The following is a 20,876-nucleotide window of genomic DNA, read 5'->3' as shown; positions in this document are numbered from 1 at the left end:
TCCAAATGACAATGGATATACCACTTCCCCTGCCTCAGGCAAGTAATGCTTCCACCTTGATCAACTGTCTCAAGAAGTACAGCCCAAGGGTGGCCCAGAAAGCACCTGTTCATTCTGTGAACATCTTCAAGCTCTCAAACTACCATTGATCACTCCCCATTTGAAACTACACAGAGGCATAAAACCTCTCTTTCATCACAGTTCAAAAGTAATCAGAAGCAACAGGTCTTTCACCAATACTTCTACGGTAACTTCCCCCCTACTCTCACCTTATAACAGACCAGTTGTCTCCAGTCTGTGCTCCTGCCTCATCCATTGCACACAGTAGAGATATGGCTCAGAATTACTTAGAATCTACAGATGCCCATCAGCTACTGTTGGGAAGCCAGAACTCAAAAATAAATCCGTAATAAGAATTCAACACCGTTGAAACTTTCATCCACGAGCTGACCATCTCACATGCTACTCACCCTGGCATTTTCTGGATTTGCCTCTGGGCCAGTCCTGAAAGAGATGGCAGGACCGCAAAGGAATCAAGTACACCACTTCACAAACTATTGACAGAGTTCAGCAGGTAAATCACAGCATACTCCAGCATACGGGGCCATCCCTACCAAGTGGCACAATACATTAACTGTCTCCAACAACAGAAATCCTCACTGAGCTAGAAGTTTGTTCATGCTTCTAATGTTACAGATTTAGCATGCTTAGTGACCAGTCTGGATAAACAGGTTAGTCATCAGCATTTCCCTCAACACTTTGCACAGATGTGCTTCCACACAGATCAAACAGATGTGAGGTTTGTGACCACAAGATGGCACCTATTATCACCGTTTGGAAAACACACAATTTCATAGAGATAACAATCACATTCTCCACAGCCACTGAAAATAAGATTAAATTCTTTTTAATTTTTGGTGAATATATTTCTGTGTAAGAGGAACAAGCCCGGTCTGGTACAGATGAGCAGGGGGAAGTACAGAAATTCAGTCACTAAAGCAGCATACAAAGAAGAGCTTAAACAAATATGACTTAGAAATAGTCCAAGTATATTCATGTTTCCTCAGAATATATGTAAGGGGCAAATGAGGAAAAGGCTTCTCGAGACCCTCTCTTGCATTCTGTTTTTATGACTTGTTCATTTCTTCAGATGAGAAATATCAGTATGGAAAAGCAGATAAAATGCTGAAATGCAGGACCCTCTTAAATTCAACGTTTCCCAGAGTTCCAGTGTTTACTACGTTATTACAATGAAACACTTCAAGAATGACAAATACCCATTGTTGAATTGTGACTTAAACATCAGTTGAGATTGCTGGATGGAAAGAAATCTTAGCCAAGGTCATGTTTTAAACTACTACTATCACCAGTCTTGGTTAAATGTAAGATCAGGAGGCAAAGAATGAAAAGGCTTTAAAAAGCAGCTGTGGTGGAATCACTAAGGTACAACCCTCATAATAATGGTCTCCCTATTTCCCATGAATTTAAGGGGATACCTAAGCTCACCTAGGAGCTAGCTTACTTTCAGGTTCTTACCTTTAAGGTTCAGGTATATTATTACATCACCCAACTGGGCAGACTTTAGAAAGCTTGTAGATGCTCCTGTCACCTATGCCACAGGAGACCGTATGCCCCCTATCCTGCAAATTTTGGAAGACTCCTTAGAGAATCACCTGTATGTGTTGCTGGGTGGACCCTCTAAAGGGATTGGCCAATTGCCCTTTCAAAGCTTCAACAGGTTCTGCAGTCCTGATGGCCCTTTTAGCCCATGTAAGTCATATTCAGAAACATGGGACCCTATGAACACCCTTTTAAATATGGACAAGCACAAAACCAAAGCAAAAATCAGCCTGGAGAAGAGAATGCTCTGGGGAGACCTTAGAGCAGCCTTCCAGTACCTAAAGGGGGCATACAAGAAATCTGGAGAGGGACTTTTTACAAGGGCATGTAGGGCTAGGACAAGGAGGAATGGCTTTAAACTGAAAGAGGGGAGATTTAGGTCAGATATTAGGAAGAAATTCTTTACTGTGAGGGTGGTAAGACACTGGAACAGGTTGCCCAGAGAAGTTGTGGATGCCCCATCCCCGGAAGTGTTCAAGGCCAGGCTGGACGGGCCTTTGAGCAACCTGGTCTAGTTGGTGGCAGGCGGGCTGGAACTAGATGATCTTTAAGGTCCCTTCCAACCCAAACCATTTTATGATTCTATGAAAAATCCAATTAGGTCATAAAAGCTTTAAGTCCCAAGAAAAGGAAGTCTCCAAATTAGTTGTTCTCTTCTCTGGTCTCTATTCTACACCATTACAAGGATTATCTAGGCTGAGAAAATATAAAGGAACAACATATGCACTACAAAAAACCTCTAACCAACCAACCAACTACCACTACCACCAAGCAAACAACCAAAAAGGAAAAAGCTGTGGAAAAGCTTGAAGAATTCCAAAAGCCAAGTACAAATTTTTGGAAACTGTGTTTTAAAATGCCAATTATTTTACAAACCCATTCTTAAGCTAATGTCCGGTGACTAATTTTCATCACTTCATTTTAGTCTTCAAATAGCTCCTCTGAAGAATTTAACTTTGTGGAACTCTATTAAGAATTCCAGCGATCACTTTCTAACCAAGAAAAATAGATTCACCATTTTTTCATAGAAGCAAAACTGTGCACAATGCAGTCTATGCTCTATCTAGAGGACCTGATAACAGACAGCAGCAGGGGTACAAAAAAATTTATCACTGCTATTTCTGTTACATTCATTCCATCCCACTTAGTTGTTTCGATGAATGTTGCATAGGCATTTTAACCACACAGTTTTTAAATACATACATGTCCAAAAGCAAACACTAGATGTTTTTTGTATATAGGAATGAACAAGTGTAAATATTTGCATAACGTACTAAAACAAATTTCTGAAAAATTGTGTTTAACAACTGTAAGGGAAAAACTTCAGCAAGGCATAAAGGTTACATGACCTTAAATTATGTTGTGTCATAAGCCATGCTGAACTATATTTTAAAATGCCAATTTCCCTAACATGCTATGAAAACTCCCCCCCAAAAAACAGAGTTTCACAAGCCTAACATGCATTGCTTTCTGTTGTGTCATCTCATCGAGATGCTTTCAAATGAATTCAGTACTCTGTTGTGCTGCAGGGGTTGCACAAACGACGGCCAGGAAAGACCCAGGATTTACAGTTACTGTTTTTGTGATTTCCACACAAATCCGCAGGGGCTAAGAGCTGCGGTGGCTGGTTATTTTTCCAAACTACAGCCCCACCTCGGGAACCGCTGGTGCAGAACGCAGCCCTGCGCAGGGCAGGGGGTTACCACTGCCGTCCTGAGAAAACTGCGGAGATGCGACTGTAGCGATGGTTTAACATGCTCAAGGCAAACCGTTTACAACGATCATTTCCGTTGACTTAATTTCCACTAATCAAACCCAACCAAAACACTAAACTCTCTTCGAGCATTACTTCCACACGCCCCTGACTGTCCAGTAAATGTGGGACGGCGCACACAACACAGGAACTTGCTCCCAATACCAACGACTGTGAAGCCAACGAGGGCTGGTGCCCCAGAGGAAAATCTCCCAACTCTTTTCCGATGCCCCGAGAGGCAAAGAGGGCAGACACGGCACTCAAGGGGGCTTAACACCCATTTCACGGCAGCATGACTAAACTCTGGCAGCTCCACACCAGCCAAAGCCCTTCAAATATAGCATGCACGACATGCTCCAGAGACACCTACATACGTGCCGCTGAGGCAGGAACCCAAGCAGAAAGACAGCACGTTAAAAAATAATAATAAAAATTATATAATGACTAAAAATAACACATATGTATACATTAAAAAAACCAAACCATCTTGTCTCCCATCTTGTTTGCTCTGCCTATCTCCCCGTCCCGCCCTCCCCAACGGCCACACACCCGCTCTCCGGACACCTTCCGTGAGGAGGAGGAGGAACCAGCGAAGCCCCGAAATGGAGCATCGGAGGCCGCACCGCCGCCGGGCCGCGCCGGGCCGGGCCTGGCCGGCAGCCCCCGGCAAGCGCCAGCCGCCGTCTCCCTCCCCGCGGCTTTGTTGTGGTAACCGCGCAGGCGGCCCGGGCGGATACTCACACGCACGGGAGGAGAGAGAAAGAGCACGACTAGGCGGAAGCGCACAGCTCTGCGGCCGCCGTTTAGATGGCCGGCCCCCTCGCGTCGTCGGGAGAGGAAAGGCGGTGCCTGAGAGGGGCGGGAACGGAGACGGGGGAGGTCCTGGGCCCCCCCTTCCTGCCCCTCTCAAGTAGCGACTCTGCGTTTCCTTCCCGCCCCTCTCGGCTTCGCAGAAACCGAGGCGAAAGCTGAGGTTCTTGCTGAGGCGATGGGGCTCCATGCTGAAGTGATAGCGCCCCAAGCTGAGGTGACAGACCCTAGGTTGAGGTGATGGGGCTCCAGGTCGAGGTGATGGGACTGCATGCTGAGGTGACAGTGCCCCAAGGTGACCTGGTGGGGCTCCAGCTTGAGGCGATAGGGCTCTGGGTTGAAAGGATGGTGCCTGGGTTGAGGCGATGGGGCTCCTGCTTGAGATGATGGTGCCTGAGGCTGAGGTGTTAGCACTCCATTTTGAGGTGATGGCATCACAGGTTGAGGCAATGAGGCCCCGTGCTGTGGTGATGGTTTTCCATGTTAGGGTTACAGTGCCCTAGACTGAGGTGATGGTGCCCTCGGTTGGGATGAAGGCACTCCTGGTTGATGTGCTGGCAGCCCACATGGAGGGGATAGCAACCCAGGTTGAGGGGACGGCACCCACCTTGAGGTGATGGTGCCTCATATTAAGGCAACAGCACCTCAGGTCAAGGCGATAGCCCTAGATTGTAGTCCCAGGCCACAGCACCAAGCAACATATCCTGAGGAAATGGATGGGGGAAATTGATCTGGAACTGATCTGGAGGGCTTCTAGGGACATCTCACCAAAATCTTTGGGGTTGGATCAGGGTTCTTCCCTGAGTGAACCTGATCTCAGCATCTTTGAATCTCAGTGTAGTTATTGCAGAAACATGAATGAAGCGTTCAGGTAGAGTTTCATTACTTTTTGTACTGACTAGGTAAATGATGACTACTTACTAGTGATCTGCCAGCAGGAAGTGGTAGTGTCCTGTGTAAGGGTGGAAAGGTTCCAGACCTTGGCATTTCTTTAATAATAGTAATGTTACTTTTTAACAAACTAGGAAAGAATTATGTGAAAAGAAAGACTTCCAGATTGCTGATCCATGCATTCAAAACTAGAAATTCAACTTCACTTTGGCCCCATTGTTCATCATGAAAAAGATTTAATGACACGATCACGTTTTTTTCTGAGCATACCAATTTTTGTGTTGAATCAGGGCTGTGCAGCCAAGGTAAGTGTTGTGTATATGGCCCTATTTCACTCGGCACATAAACACCCGCACAGAGGCACATATGTATATATATGTGTGTGTATATGTATATCCACACAGATTTTTAAATACATATAGTGAATGTGTCAGAACACTACAAGAAAAGAAAGAAAATGTCTCAAGACAACTGAATGTCTTTATATTAACCAAAGTCTAGTCCGATTTGTGCTATGCAGTGTTTAATGGAGGTTCTGCAAATTCACACTTCTGGAATCTTACTCAACTCACTGTCAACATGTTGAACAATCTCAACTGCAGCTAGAAATCAACAGGATCTGTATTTGGAAAACATCAAGTGCTACAAAATGCTGAGCCTTTGCTGACCTCACAATATGAGGTCTTAGGTAACTCACACTGGGCATTAAATGGGTGTTTTTGTCCTTTTCCCCTGTGTGTCAGGTTCCTATCCGCAAATAGGCAAAATACAATACCATTATCTCAAAAAGGTGTAGCAAAAAATAAATTTGGTTAACATTAGTGTAACTTGTATTTTGTAGAAATGTGGGCAACAAAAATGAATAGTTACCTTCTGCAACAGTTCAAATAATTTTTAGTAAAAGAGGAATGAGGCCTATGGAAAAACATAGTATATGATCGTGTACAGTTTATATTGCAATGACTACACAAAAGAGAAAAAAAAATCTGTGTAAGTACAAGTTTTGCAGTTGCAATATATAAACATTGAGATACAGTTTTATCAGACAAACTATGTCTGCTTCTACAGACAGATTGTTCATATGGTTTCCACTGAAGTGTGTCTGCATTTTACATTATCAATCAAGTCTGAAGCACCTACCGTAGCAGAGAAACTTTTAAGAGGCAAAAAAGATTTAAAATCTTGAGCTCCTTTCTTCAAGCCTTTAAGAAATAATCACAATCATTTTCTTGAGTTTCTTGAAAGGCATCAAATAGGATTTAAGATACTGAGAAGTATAACAATCTTTTCTCTTGCTCTATTAGCTAAGGTTCATTAAGTCAACAGCGTCCATTACCCAGTAAATGTGTTTCTTCTCTTTCCTATGGTTGTTTCTAACTGTGTTAGTTATCATGCTTCTATACCATCGGGTTTAAAAGTTCACAAGTGCTTCTGGGTTTTGTGCCCAAAAGGCTTTTAGGAATTTCTGTAAACTCTTAACATGACTGTAACTACAATGCAGCACCACAGCAGTCATAGAAAAGCATGCAATTCATTCAAAGTTGTAAGTATACTAAAAATATAAACAAAGTATGCAATTTACACACCTTTTTTTGCCTATAAGGTAAATTTCTATTTTAACTGGGAAGTCATAAATTGCTAATCTTTATAGCAATGTGATCGAAACCAGAAAGTCTCACAAAACAGAATGTAAATGTGAAAAAGCTTTCAAGCAAGTATTCATTTTAAGCTTGCCTAAACATTTTAAAGGTGCAAATTTACTGAAGTTTAAAGTTTGCAGTGGTGCAAAGGTGAAAGTTGCAAGGTTGTCACTGAAGAAAGATGTAAAAGTGTGTTCAGACCATTGGGCCTTTGCCTAGGGTATGTTATAAACAGGTGACTTATACTCCTAGCTCAAAGGAAAAAAAGTAAAGATGCTGACTCAAATGAGACATAATTTCTGTTCTAAACAAAGATTAAAATAGTATTCTCTTTGTAGGAAAAATACTTGCTGTAATGCTTGAATAAAGTAGAATTTGAATCTCTTACCTCATAAACTAGTTCCATGAACGAGTAAATAGTCACAGGAAGAGAATAAAATAACCCCCAGTTCAGAAAATTGACCCCTGAAGTCCTTTTGTCTTGTACAGATAGGTAATTTTTAAAGTACAAAAGGGGAAGTTCAAATAACACTGAGGTAAACTTGAAAATTACCATTGACTTCAGTGGAGCCAGGATGTCATCTAAAATATTAGAAATTGTACCTCAGGTCAAAAAGCCATAGAATCTTATTAAAAACTAAACAAAAAAAACCCCTGCAATCAAATCTCCCTGTAGCTCTGTGGATGCACACTGGAGTTGATTTAGACATATCTAATTCAGGGTATGATGTGTAAATCCTAGCTAAAATTGGTGGGATTACTCATTCGGACAAGAACTGTTTTTGTGCGTAAGCACTGCAGGACTAAACTGCTATTGCAGGTAGGTTTGTTTTTTTATCTTCCTCTCCACTTCTGAGAATTAATACTCTAATACGAAAATAATCTCTGTTTACACAGGACTAACAACATTACGTACTCTGCTTCAGGTTAATTTAAAAATTCAATTCCCTTAAGTAGCTTTGACAGAGGCCCAGGCAGTTTCCTGAATGCATTTGCGGTAGGAGGCCTCTATACGCTCTGTCTGGTTTCTTGTGTGGATCTTTATTAATATCCCAGAATAGAACTTGAACTCAGGCCAAAGTCCTGTATTTTCTGAAATCTTTGAGGAATAAAGTGTGCGCTGGGAGATGGATCTTTACTTTTTGTTCTGTACCTGACGAGAATAAAATAACTTTATAGGAAACCTTCTGGCATGTTGGGCCTTATCCAAAAGCTTTCAGATTCCGCAGAATCTTTCTGTTGGTAGTAATGACCAGACATGTTGAAAGAACCTTGGTCCTCAAGCCCTTTGGTGAAGCAGCAGGATGTTTTGGTGCATGGTAGTTCATACGGGAAGGCACTGTCACTGCAATAATATTTTCACTATTATGATGATTTTCACCTTTAATCACGTTAGAGACATTAATAATCCATTTTGGACACTCTGGATGGTCTCAGCTAGCATTTAAAATGTCTTTGTGCAATTTAGTAGCCACTAGATAGAATAAACTGTGTAATAAAATTGTATTTAAGTTACTGTAAGGACTTTGGACAGGATTTGGGCCTACAAGAAGTCTGGAGAAGGATTTTTTACAAGGGTATGTAGTGATAGGACAAGAGGGAATAGTTTTAAGCTGTAAGGGGGTAGATTTAGATTTGATATTAGGAAGAAATTCTTCAGTAAGAGTGGTGAGGCACTGGAATAGGTTGCCCAGAGAAGTTGTGCCTGCCCCATCCCTGGCAGTGTTCAAGGCCAGGTTGAATGGGGCTTTGAGCAACCTGGTCTACTGGAAGGTGTCCCTGCCCATGACAGGGGGGTTGGAACTAGATGATCTTTAACGTCCCTTCCAACCCAAATCATTCTATGATTAAGGAGCAGTGTTTCCTTTGGTCAGTGACTAACGTGGGAGCTAAAATAACTTCAAATACTTTGGGATTTTGAGAGGACATACACTGCTATGCAAACGTCTAATAGATAAAGACATGTATATACGGAGACAGTTCTGTTACATGAGTCAGGCCATACCGTCAGACACTGTGGGTTAGGTTAGAACTAGTTTAGAAAATACTGTGGTGGAGTCAAACATTTGCTGTAACTTAGAATCCTGACCAGCTCCGTGCCTGTCCTGTGCCTTGGTATCTATACCTTTTCTTCATCAGGCTAGTATCACGCATTTTATAGAAGTAACTTTTTACAGAACATGAATAAATCAAAAGGACTCCAACCCCAGCCAGAATAGCTGTTGTTTAATAAAAGATTCAGAGCCATTAAGATCACCAGAGCAGTGGCAATCTGAAAAGCGCTTCCCAGACACCTCAAGACCTGTCAGCACTTCTACAGTGCTTAACTTCCTTAATGGGATATCTGCTCTTAAGATGAAGCCTGTGAGTAAATGCTTGTACATCCACTTTTGCAGAGTCTGGCTTCCTATAGGGAAGCATTGCCCTTTACTCCTACTCTGAAGAGATCAAGGCCTCCCTCCCACCTTGGCTGGGGCTGGTAACCGCTACAGAGCTGCAAATTCAGAGGAGCCATTAACTGCACCGTGCCTATGGGGAGGTGAACATGCATCCCCAGCACAGCTAGAATAGGGCAAGGCTTTTGAGGAGTTGGTTCTCAGAATCTGCCACAGGCAGTCCCAACTCACCAGACGAGTGGAGGGAGGGTAGCAATGGGAGTGCTGGAAGGCTTCCTTTGGGGTAGTGGGGCTGGGTTTTGCAGGATCTCGGTTGTATCACTTCAGTCGCTGTTCTATCAACTTTTTATGTCTGAAATCCAGTTATGTATGGTCTCTCCTTCGGCTGATCAAAGGGGTGTGAGCAGAGGGGTGCACGCAGCTCTCATTCAGGAGAGAGTCTGGGCCTCAGAGATGCCCCTGGCCAAGGTTTTGTCCTGAGCTCAGGCCAGGGCCTCGGTGCTGTGGCCAGACCATCCTGAGCTCCACCGGTCGCACCTAGCCGCGGCCCGCAGCCCCCCAGCTCTGTCCATAGCGGAGGGGCGCCCGTAGGTCTCCGCGGGACCCAGCTCCACAGCGCGCCCGGCGGGGGCCCCGCAGGGAGGGACCTTCCCCGCCCCGTCTCGCCTGAGCGCGGCTGTTTCGCGGCCTGTGCGCGGGGCGGGGACGACCCCGCGCCCTGCCACTGCGCTGCCCTCGGGGCGAACCGCGCAGGGGGTGGACAGGCCAGGCCCGCCGTGGGGCGGCACCGGGCGGGCCGCGGACACGTGCGCCTGCCGCACCGCCCCCGCCTCCTCCCCTCCCCCTGCCGGACACCGATCGGCGCGGCGGGGCCTCCCGGGCTGCCGCCACGGCGCTCGGCTCCCGCCGGCCACCGGCGGGCAGCGCTGCCGCCTCAGCGGCTGCTAGGAAGCGGCCGGGCCGCCGTGCACCCGACTGCCGCCGGGCATGAGCTCCGGCTCCCCCGGCGGCCGCAGCGGTGCCAGTGGCGGCGGGCGGCGGCGGAGGCGGCGGAGGAGGACAGGGGGGGCCCCGAGAGCGGCGACCTTCGCAGGGGGCTGCCGCGGCGGGAGATGCTCTTGCTCCCAGCGGCGCCAGGAGCAGCATGTTCCCCGGTGCCGACAGCGCTAGCAGCACGGCCGGGCAGCCCGAGCCGACGGGGGCTACCGCCCCCGGCCCGCTGGGCTCGCACGGCCCCGGCGGCGAGGCCGGCCGCCGCAGCGCCCCGGCAGCCGCCGCTGTTGCTGGCGGCGGCGGCGAGGAGGAGGCGGCGGAAGACGAGGAGGACGAGGATCCCGGTTCGTCCCGCTTCGTGCTGGCAGCCGGGCTGGGGCTGCTGGCCGTGTCCGTCGTCCACCTGGGGCAGGAGCGGACCGAGGCGGGGGGCTGCGGTCCGCCGTGCCTGGCCCTGCTGCTGCTCCGCCTCGCTCTCTACGCGGGCTGCGCCGCCGTCGCCGCCGCGCTGGGCACCCTGATCGTCCTCGTGTGTCGCGGCCGCCGCCGACTGCCGCCGCCGGACTTCGCCGCCGCAGCTCCGGTCCTGCGGGCTGTGGGGGTAAGTGGCGAGAGGAGAGGGGAGGGGAGCGGAGGGGAGCGGAGCGGAGCGGAGCGGGGCGGGCGGCCGCAGCGGGCGCTCTCCCTTTACGCCGGCGGGAGAGCGGGGAGAGGGGAGCGGCGGTTGGCGCGTCCCTCGCTCCACCGCGGAGCGCCGGGCCACGCAAACCCCGTGTACGCTTGTCTTCCCGCGGCCGCAGGATCCTGTCCGCTCTCTGCCGCCCGAGGGGGCTTTAAAGGGGAAAAGTTGTGCTGGAGGGTAGCAGGAGTGCGGGAAAAAACGAGACTTTGCTCCGAGAGAGACCTTCAGAGTGCGGGATGACTCGTATGGCAATTTGTTGTTGGCTGCGTCTCAAATCCCTTTCTGCTCCTTCAGTTGAAATGCCATTAGTAAAAGAGAGAGGCGTGCTCTAAGAGCCAGCATAGCATTGCTTAAATGCCTGCTGTGGAGTTGGGCAGTTTCAGATAGTGTTATCATGTCTTGAGGGAGTGCCAGAGTGTTTTCAAACCTCTGCAGACCTCTACACAAAAGATAAATTTATTTTCTGTACGTCTTCTAAGATGTACTAATTCATGTTTATGAGCTCTTCATAGCTCACCGCTTAATAGTTTTTGGTGGTTTTTTTTTTTTCCCTTGAGCGGGACCTGTAGCACAGGGTATTTGGAGGCTGTCAGAATAACTTTGCTTTCATCCATGCACGTCCTCACTCCCCCCATCAAATCATCCAGTGCTCTGGAGCTGATCCTAGACAGGCCTGAAAAGCTACTGCTGGAAATGAGGATCTGCCTGTGCTCCCACCCTGCCACGGCTTGCAGGGATGTGGCATTTGACACCACAGCTGGTGACTCCATCCGGGTGCCCTTGGCCCCTCACCCCACAAGTTGTAGACCTTAACGTGGCATGTTAGCAAGTGAAGTGCTGCAGCCGTAGACAGTGCCACCCAAGTGCTGTTTCACTTTGATAAGTGTCACCCAGGATACCTGAGAGTGCTCTGCAAAGAAATAGAAGCATAATTGGTGTGCAGCCTCACTGTTCTGGTGACCCAGTTCATTACACTTAGGATGCGTACTCTTCTTGTAGCAGCAAGTAAACAACGCTGTCACTTCTATGTTTTTAGGGCTGCAGTCGATGCAGCTGAACTTGCAGAAAGCAGAGGGTCCTGGCAGGGCAGAGAACCTGTTAGAAATCGCTCGCTGATATAATTGGCTATCTTTTTGTCTTACCAATCAAACTGGCTAATGATCTGCAGTAGTGGACCTAGGGAGGGAAGGAGCCTGTGTTTGTGAGCAGTACATCTTTCCAGGCTTGCATTTAATGGAAACTGGCAGAACATTGTCAGTAGAAGGGATTGTTTGGCTGGGGGTTGGTGACTTCAGTGAATAATACAACTCGCAAAGGTTCATTCAGGATCTGTGTGTGGCAGTGGTTGTGTGTGATAATAATTTTGTGTTCTCAGTAGACTTTTTTAAATCCTTTTTGCTTTGAAGACTCAGGACCATACTAATTTATTTGAAGGGAGTGAAGAAGAAATAATGTGTAAGAGTGTTAGAAGTGAGAAATGAGAAGATGTTACGCACAAAGTCAACAAGTGATAAAGCAGAAGGTACTTGTTCTGTAGGTAGTGTATGAAGTGGGTACGGTTGGGGCTAGTTCAGCAGTTTTTTGTCATAGGAATGCTGGGGAACAAATATGTATTAAGTGCATAAGCACCTGAATAGTAGAGGGCTATATGCTTTTGTATTTCACCATTCAACTACCTTATATCAAAGGGAAAAAAAAAGAAAAAAAAAAAAAATGCATCAGTATTAAATTCTTGTTGCCTTCAGATTTCAAAGAATCACAGAATGGTTTGGGTTGGAAGGGACCTAAAAGATCACCTAGTCCTAACCCCCCTGCCATGGGCAGGGACACCTTCCAGTAGAGCAGGTTGCTCAAAGCCCCGTCCAACCTGGCCTTGAACACTGCCAGGGATGGGGCAGCCACAGCTTCTCTGGGCAACCTGTGCCAGTGCCTCACCACCGTCATAGGAAGAAGTTCTTTACTAATATCTAGTCTAAATTTCCCCTCTTACAGCTTAAAACCATTCCCCCTTGTCCTGTCACCACATGTCCTTGTAAAAAGTCCCTCTCCAGATTTGTAAGCCCTGTTTAGGTACTGGAAGCTGCTCTGAGGTTGCCCCTGAGACTTCTCCAGGCTGAACGAGCCCAGCTCTCAGCCTGTGTTCATAGACGAGGTACTCCAGCCCTCTGATCATCTTCATGGCCCTCTGGAGGTTTGCAAGGTTAAATATTTCAGTGATAATGCCACCAGCTGCAGTGACATTTATGTGCTGCTATACTTATCTAAACATCTGGATGTGTGTTAATTTACTTTTAGGAGAACATACTGTATACACAATACAAAAAAAAATTCTGTATATAGACTTAATAACGGAAATGTCCCTGCTGCTGCAATGAGGCGCAACTTTCAGATTTGTGAAACAGCCAAACAATGAAAATCAATTAAATTTAGGAAGCCAAGAGTTGAAGAAAAAAATCAGGTTTACTGCTCTCTTTCTCTCCCCCTTTCTGAAAAACGTAATACATAAGCCTACTGAACAGGAGTGAAACTTGAACTGTGCAGAGCCAAATACAGTCATTTCAGTTACTACATCCTATGCACTCGCTTTTAGTGGGATGTTCCTTCTTTTTGTGGTATGTTATTGCTAGGTTCTCTTCAAGATGTTCTCCTGTTGCCTTCACCTGTTGGATTTGTGTATGTAAATAATACCCACCTGCTCTTGTTTTTCTGGTATGTGGTGTTTGGATTTATTGTAGTTCTGTGGTTATGTGTTCATTGTTTCAGAAGGGAATTGAGATCTTGCATTTAAAAGTCACTGCTGAAGCAGCAGTACGTACTGAAATCCTTTTTATTTAAAGGATTGTTTCTTTATCCTCTTCCTAATTCAGTTGAAATTTTTCTTTCCTCTTTGCAGTGTTTTCAAAATTTAACCTGGCTGTAAAAAAGGGACTGTCAAACAAGGAGCAAGGTACTTTCTCTTTAGAAGCTGTAATTTCAGGCATCTTATTGGGGTGTCTCATGCCTTCAATTTACAGTTTTGTTGATTTTGTTTCGATACAAAATGGCTGCAGGGCTGCAAAGCTCCTTGACATACTTTTTCTGAACACAATTTTGCGTGTGTTTGGCAGATTTCCTAATTGGTGCTTCAGCAACATGTAGGTGAAGAAAGTAGTAGTGTCTGTACAGGCAGCATATAGTGGTGTATGTCATTCACTAAAATGTTTTTTGCAAAGTTTCCTCCATACATTTATCTTTGAAAAATTTGTAGGTAATCTTTTTATTATACATCCTTTTGTATTTACACTGCTTTATTATCATTCAGCTGTCACTCTCCCAGTTTTCATAGAGCCTTATGATCCTGCTGTCTTTTCCTTTCTGGGAGCCAGTAGTAGGATGACTAAAACTAGAATTTCTTCAGCCTTTCTGCGTCTTTTCCTCAAGAATAGGGAAGAACCCTCTGCTGGCCTAACAATTTAAAATATTTTAGGAAAAAGTCTTATGGCTGGTGTCTTGCTCTGCCTGGGTCCTATGTGCACAAACTCAGGGCAGATGGATTCATTTTTCGTTCTTTGAGTGAGCTTCACATTGAGGTTAACAAATGAGGAAATACGTAGGTATTCAGTAATAAATATTTACTCTAGTGGGAGTCAGGCTCTTGGAGAGTGGGAGTACTCTTGATCAACTTCAAAGGGACTTGGATCAAGTTCTTGCTGTGATGAAAAAGGGGAGTTTTTGTAAGTTCTCAATTCTGCAAGCACTTACAGTGTGAGTTTAGTGCCGTTGATTTTCATGGACCTGTTCATGCAAATGAGTAACTTGGGTGAAGAAGTGCTGTGTTGCAGGTTTGAACTTCAGAAGAGCAAGGCATATGCCTTTTATCATTTTGCTTGAATTTGCTATTGGTGAAATGATCTTTCCAGATGTGAAGCTGTGCTTTGTTCTGAATGCTGTTCATGTAACCCCTTTGGGACTTGAAAGGTGAAGACTTTCTGCTGGTGTCAGGTATCTCAGCAAGAGCATTTGAAATGTGTTGCGAACTGCAAAGCAAGGTGTGCAGTTTATATCGCCATGATGAGGTTTGCTTTCAACATGGTCTTCCCATATGTGAGAGCTCTGATCGCAAGGTCTAGCTGGGGAGTCTTCTAGCTTCCATATAAAGCTTTGCTTCTTCTAGTGTTCGTTTATATCTTCGTTGGAAAGAGAAGAGGGTGCACAGGCAACTCGTAATATTTACTTATTAATTTAAATACTTGCAGGCATTAATAATATTACTAAATAGTTTGTATTGAAATAGTTGGAATTGAATGACACCCTGGGGTTGTACATTTTGTTATTGCCAGCAATTGTACATTGTGTTATTTTTCAGCACTTCTCAGGAGCTGTTTTAGGACAAGATTATTTGTGGTGGAGGAGGGCAGCAAAGTGCAGCATGCCAGCAAAAAGGCATGGTGACCCAATTGTACGTTGGAAAAAACGTCTGTCTCAAAGGGGATTTTCATTTTTCAAATATCAGTGGACTTGCTCATACTAGTGATAGCCCTGGTTAGGACATGTGTCACCTTTTAAATTCAAGCTTGCTCCCTACACTGCTGTTAACTTGTGTGGTTGTAGAGGAGATGTCTTTGACTCATATGAAGAGCCGTGTTAACCAAGTTAGTGGGAAGAAGGAAAACACTTCTTGCCTTGCTTCCAGTGTGAGTTGTTTCTCCGCCAAAAAAACCTGGCAGGACAGAGTTTTCTTTTCAGTATAGTGTTTTTACTCTGAATAATAGAGAGATGGGTTATCAAGTTCATTTAAATAATGAAAAAAACCTAGGATTAGTTTATTAAATTTAAGTGCTGCTTTTTAAATTCATCTTAAATGAATGATAGTCTGTATAGGGAATGATTTACCTAGTCTGCCTTGCAGCACTGTCCTGGGTTCAGCTATAGCAGTCATTTTTCTCCTGCTTAGTAGCTGGTGCAGTGCTGTGTTTTTTAACTTTCAGCCTGGGAACAACGCTGATAACACCGATGTTTTTAGTTGTTGCTAAGTAATGTTTATTCCAACCAAGGACTTTCTCAGTCTCATGCTTTGCCAGGGAGGAGGGGAAGCCGGGAGGAAGCAGAGACAGGACACCTGACCCAAACTAGCCAAAGGGGTATTCCATACCACAGCACGTCATGCCCAGTATATAAACCGGGGGGAGTTACCCGGAAGGCCCAGATCACTGCTCGGGTCGGGCTGGGTATCGGTCGGCGGGTGGTGAGCAATTGTATCCTCTCCCCTTGTTATTTCACTAATCGTTATTATCATTGGTGGTAGCAGTAGTGGTTTTGTGTTATACCTTAGTTGCGGGACTGCTCTTATCTCAACCCGTGGGAGTTACATTCTTCCCATTCTCCTCCCCATCCCTCCGGGAGCGGGGGGAGGAAGAAGGGGGGGGGGGGGGAGTGAGCGAGCGGCTGTGTGGTTCTGAGTTACCGGCTGGGCTCAAACCACGACAGTTCTTTTTGGCGCCCAACGTGGGGCTCGAAAGGTTGAGATAACGACAGATCTGACCAGAGTGTGTTTAATCATATTTGTGATAAGCATTCATTGTTACTACTCGTCACAATGGTGATTATTTGGCTCTCAGACGTGTTGCGCTTGATCTCAGAGTTTCAGCATGTTGTACCTTACTTACAGCCACTATTTGCTGTTTTAGTGTTTATCGGCTGGGGGGCCTGGGCTAAGGTTCTTGTTTCACTGTACTTCATGGTAATGACTTGTAATACAATAGACTCATTGATCATGAAACTGGTCTGGTTTGTGCTTCCAGCGTGGCCATCACCACTATACATTGGGAGGTATATAATGAAATATTTTAGCAATTGCGTATCTTTTTTTTTCTCCTCGGGGGGTAAACTTACGAAGGAAGCATTCTCTTTCACCCCCCGTTCCCCCACCAGCCTATTTGCGACAGCAATTGAGAGTTCTGAAGGTTTTAGATGGCCTTTGAGTACCCTTGAAACCTGCCTGCTGATTGTGCTGGGGATCAGCATGTTGGCAAACATACGGAGTGTGTTTTACCCACGGCCATCCCGTCGTAGGAACATCCTATTTCGTTTAATGTCAAAAATTCAGCAGTATCAGGTTCGAATCTGGTCTAGGGTTAGACGACGATATAGGAGGACCACCAGGAGATTTTCCCTGAGGCTGGACAGTTATGAGTGGCAGGGTGTGTGGGATAGTATGGGCAAGTACCTAGGCCAGTGGGCCCCTCCAGTGCTTTGGAACTTCACCACTGAACAAGTGCAACATCCGGAAAAACTAGTAGAACACTTAAACGAGGTGTGCTGTCGTCCTGGTTATACCAGAGAGGGACAAATTTTGGCAACGTGCTGGGGCTTGGCCTATGCCTACAGAGCCCTGCTCAACACTATCCAGCACCTTCAAAGGGAAAAAAATGTCTCTGGATCTGATGGCAAAGCAACAGACAACGCAGCTATGCCAACTACAAGCACAGCAGCTACTCAGACCCCGACCACAACAGTCAACACAGCTACTCCAAGTACAGCAGCTACATCAACCCCAGTGACAAGCACAACAGCTACTCAAACCCTGACCACAACAGACAACGCAACTACTCCAACTTCAAATACAGCAGTTACACCAACCCCAGTGACAAGCACAACAGCTACTCAAACCCCGACAGCAACAGACAATGTGGCTACTCCAAGCACCGCAGCCACACCAACCCCAGTGACAAGCACAGTAGCTACTCAAACCCCGACAGCAACAGACAATATAGCTACTCCAAGCACCACAGCTACACCAACCCCAGTGACATGCACAGTAGCTATTCAAACCCCGACAGCAACAGACAATATGGCTACTCCAAGCACTGCAGCTACACCAACCCCAGTGACAAGCACAGTAGCTACTCAAACCCCGACAGCAACAGATAATGCAGCTGTTGGTGTTACTCAACTCCCAAGCACAACAGCTGCACCAACCCCAGCAATAGACATTGCAACCACTCCAATCCTAGTGGCAGGCACTGCAGCCACTCCAACCACAGTGACAAACACTGCAGCTAAACCAAATGGCCAGTTTGTGACAATGTCTGTTGCCCCTGTAAGCAAAAGCAGACGAAAGGCACAAAGAGCAACCCGCGAAGCGAAGAAAGATGAAGACCCAGTGCCATTACTATATGCAACAGCACCTGAACAAGAGTTACTACTACGTGGGTCAGAGGAAGAGGAAGAAGAAGAAGAGGTCACTTCTCGACCCCGGACCTCAACCGAACTACGGAATATGCGAAAAGATTTCACCCGTCTTCCAGGGGAGCACATTGTCACCTGGTTGCTGCGGTGCTGGGACAATGGGGCCGACGGTCATGAACTAGAAGGTAGGGAAGCCAAGCAGCTGGGATCACTTGCTAAGGAAGGAGGAATTGACAAAGCGATTGCAAGAGAGAAGCGAGCCCTCAGTCTTTGGAGGCGGCTCCTGGCAGCTGTGAAGGAAAGGTTTCCCTACAAAGATGATATTACGAATCGCTCAGCCAACTGGACCACGATAGAGAAAGGCATCCAGTCCCTGAGGGAATCAGCCATTATAGAGATGATCTATCGTAGGCCGGATTCCAGGAACACATCCGTAGACCCAGATGAAGTCGAATGTACACGACCCATGTGGCGGAAACTTACACGGAGTGCGCCATCATCATATGCCCACACATTGGCATCAATGACCTGGAATGACGGAGTATCACCAACAGTGGATTTCCTGATTCGTCAACTCCGAGAGTTCGAAGACAATCTCACCCCTTCCATCATTTCAGCTGTGGAAAAACTGTCCCAGGAGTTCAAACAATTGAGAGACGATTTATCCGATCTATCCAGCTCTCCACGCGTACCAACCCATGTCTCAGCTATTAACAGAAGGCGCCCTACTGCTCGAGAAAGAAAATATAGGAGGTACACGCCACGGGCCACCCTATGGTTTTACCTGCGGGATCATGGAGAAGACATGAGAAAGTGGGATGGAAAACCTACTTCAGCTCTGGAGCAACGGGTGCGTGAACTGAAGAGGAGAACAATGGTCAAGGATGATCCTCCCAGGAAAGCTGCTGCTCCAGTCTCTGGCGAGCAGTTTCCCAGATGGAGCGAAAGAGCTGATTTTACTCCAGCTCCTGTGATAAGGAATACTAATCCCTTTCTACAAGACAGAAGTGGAGAATTTTGTGATCACTATTAGAGGGGCCCTGCCTCCAGCCAGGTGGAGGAGAGGGATAATCGGGTTTACTGGACTGTGTGGATCAGATGGCCTGGCACATCAGTCCCACAGAAGTATAAGGCTCTAGTAGATACCGGTGCACAGTGTACTCTGATGCCATCAAGGTATCAAGGGGTGAAACCCATTTCTATTTCTGGAGTGACAGGAGGATCCCAAGCGTTAACTATGCTGGAAGCTGAAATCAGCCTGACTGGGAGGAAGTGGCAAAAGCACCCCATTGTAACTGGTCCAGGGGCTCCATGCATCCTTGGCATAGACTATCTCAGGAGAGGGTATTTCAAAGACCCAAAAGGGTATAGATGGGCTTTTGGTATCGCTGCCTTGGAGACTGAGGAAATTAAGCAGCTGTCCACCTTACCCGGTCTCTCAGAGGATCCTTCTGTTGTGGGGTTGCTGAAGGTCGAAGAACAACAAGTGCCAATTGCGACCACAACAGTGCACCGGCGGCAATATCGCACCAACCGAGACTCCTTGATTCCCATCCATAAGCTGATCCGCAGACTGGAGAGCCAAGGAGTGATCAGCAGGACCCGCTCACCCTTTAATAGCCCCATATGGCCAGTGCAAAAGTCTAATGGAGAGTGGAGATTAACAGTAGACTATCGTGGCCTGAACGAAGTCACACCACCATTGAGTGCTGCCGTACCGGACATGTTAGAACTTCAGTATGAACTGGAGTCAAAGGCAGCCAAGTGGTATGCCACAATTGACATTGCCAATGCATTTTTCTCAATCCCTTTGGCAGCAGAATGCAGGCCACAGTTTGCTTTCACTTGGAGGGGCGTCCAGTACACTTGGAACCGACTGCCCCAGGGGTGGAAACACAGCCCTACCATCTGCCATGGATTGATCCAGACTGCACTGGAACAGGGGCAAGCTCCAGAACACCTGCAATACATTGATGACATCATCGTGTGGGGTGATACAGCGGAAGAAGTTTTTGAGAAAGGGAGGAAAATAATCCAAATCCTGCTGAAGGCCGGTTTTGCCATAAAACGGAATAAGGTCAAGGGACCTGCACAGGAGATTCAATTTTTGGGAATAAAATGGCAAGATGGACGCTGCCAGATCCCCACAGACGTGATCAACAAGATAACAGCAATGTCTCCACCAACTAACAAGAAAGAAACACAAGCTTTCTTAGGTGTTGTGGGGTTCTGGAGAATGCACATCCCAAATTACAGTCTGATTGTAAGCCCTCTCTACCACGTGACCCGGAAGAAGAATGATTTCAAATGGGGCCCTGAGCAACAACAAGCCTTTGAACAAATTCAACGAGAAATAGTTCATGCAGTAGCCCTTGGACCAGTCCGGGCCGGGCCAGATGTGAAAAATGTGCTCTATACCGCAGCTGGGGAGAATGGTCCTACCTGGAGCCTCTGGCAGAAAGCTCCAGGGGAGACTCGAGGTCGACCCCTTGGCTTTTGGAGTCGGGGATATAAAGGATCCGAGGCCAGCTACACTCCCACTGAAAAAGAGATACTGGCAGCCTATGAAGGGGTTCGAGCTGCCTCAGAAGTGATTGGAACTGAAGCGCAGCTCCTCCTGGCACCCCGGTTGCCTGTGCTGGGCTGGATGTTCAAAGGCAGGGTCTCCTCTACACATCATGCAACTGATGCTACATGGAGTAAGTGGGCCGCACTAATTACACAACGAGCTCGAATAGGAAATCCCAGTCGTCCAGGAATTCTAGAAGTCATCATGGACTGGCCAGAGGGCAAAGATTTTGGGATGTCACCAGAAGAGGAGGTGACGCGTGCTGAAGAGGCCCCACCATATAATGAACTGTCAGAGAGTGAAAAGCAATATGCCTTGTTTACTGATGGGTCCTGCCGTATTGTGGGAAAGCATC

The 20,876-nt window shown here is 46.6% G+C and overlaps 2 protein-coding genes across 5 annotated transcripts in view; one reads left to right on the top strand and one right to left on the bottom strand.

The window, feature by feature from the left end:
• CFAP97 (cilia and flagella associated protein 97) overlaps positions 1 to 4,228 on the bottom strand; it is a 34,565-nt gene extending 30,337 nt beyond the window's left edge. Inside the window, exon 1 of one of the 4 annotated variants that reach the window (XM_030493054.1) lies at positions 4,115 to 4,228. The gene's annotated coding sequence lies outside the window, so the exon portion shown is untranslated. Of the gene's footprint in view, positions 1 to 3,922 lie in introns of all 4 variants that reach the window. The other 3 variants (XM_030493052.1, XM_030493053.1, XM_030493055.1) reach the window with 3 other exon arrangements.
• Positions 4,229 to 9,745: 5,517 nt separating this feature from the next.
• The window catches only part of SNX25 (sorting nexin 25), an 87,276-nt gene continuing 76,145 nt past the window's right edge, over positions 9,746 to 20,876 (top strand). The window contains exon 1 of the mRNA XM_030493040.1: positions 9,746 to 10,704. Within this exon, the coding sequence (XP_030348900.1) occupies positions 10,255 to 10,704 (450 nt within the window). The 5' untranslated portion in view covers positions 9,746 to 10,254. The remainder of the gene's footprint in view (positions 10,705 to 20,876) is intronic.

This window comes from Strigops habroptila, chromosome 7 (assembly GCF_004027225.2).
Source record: "Strigops habroptila isolate Jane chromosome 7, bStrHab1.2.pri, whole genome shotgun sequence".
Lineage (NCBI taxonomy): Eukaryota > Metazoa > Chordata > Aves > Psittaciformes > Psittacidae > Strigops > Strigops habroptila.
Note: the sequence above shows the minus strand (reverse complement) of the source record. Positions and strands in the feature narration are given on the sequence as shown.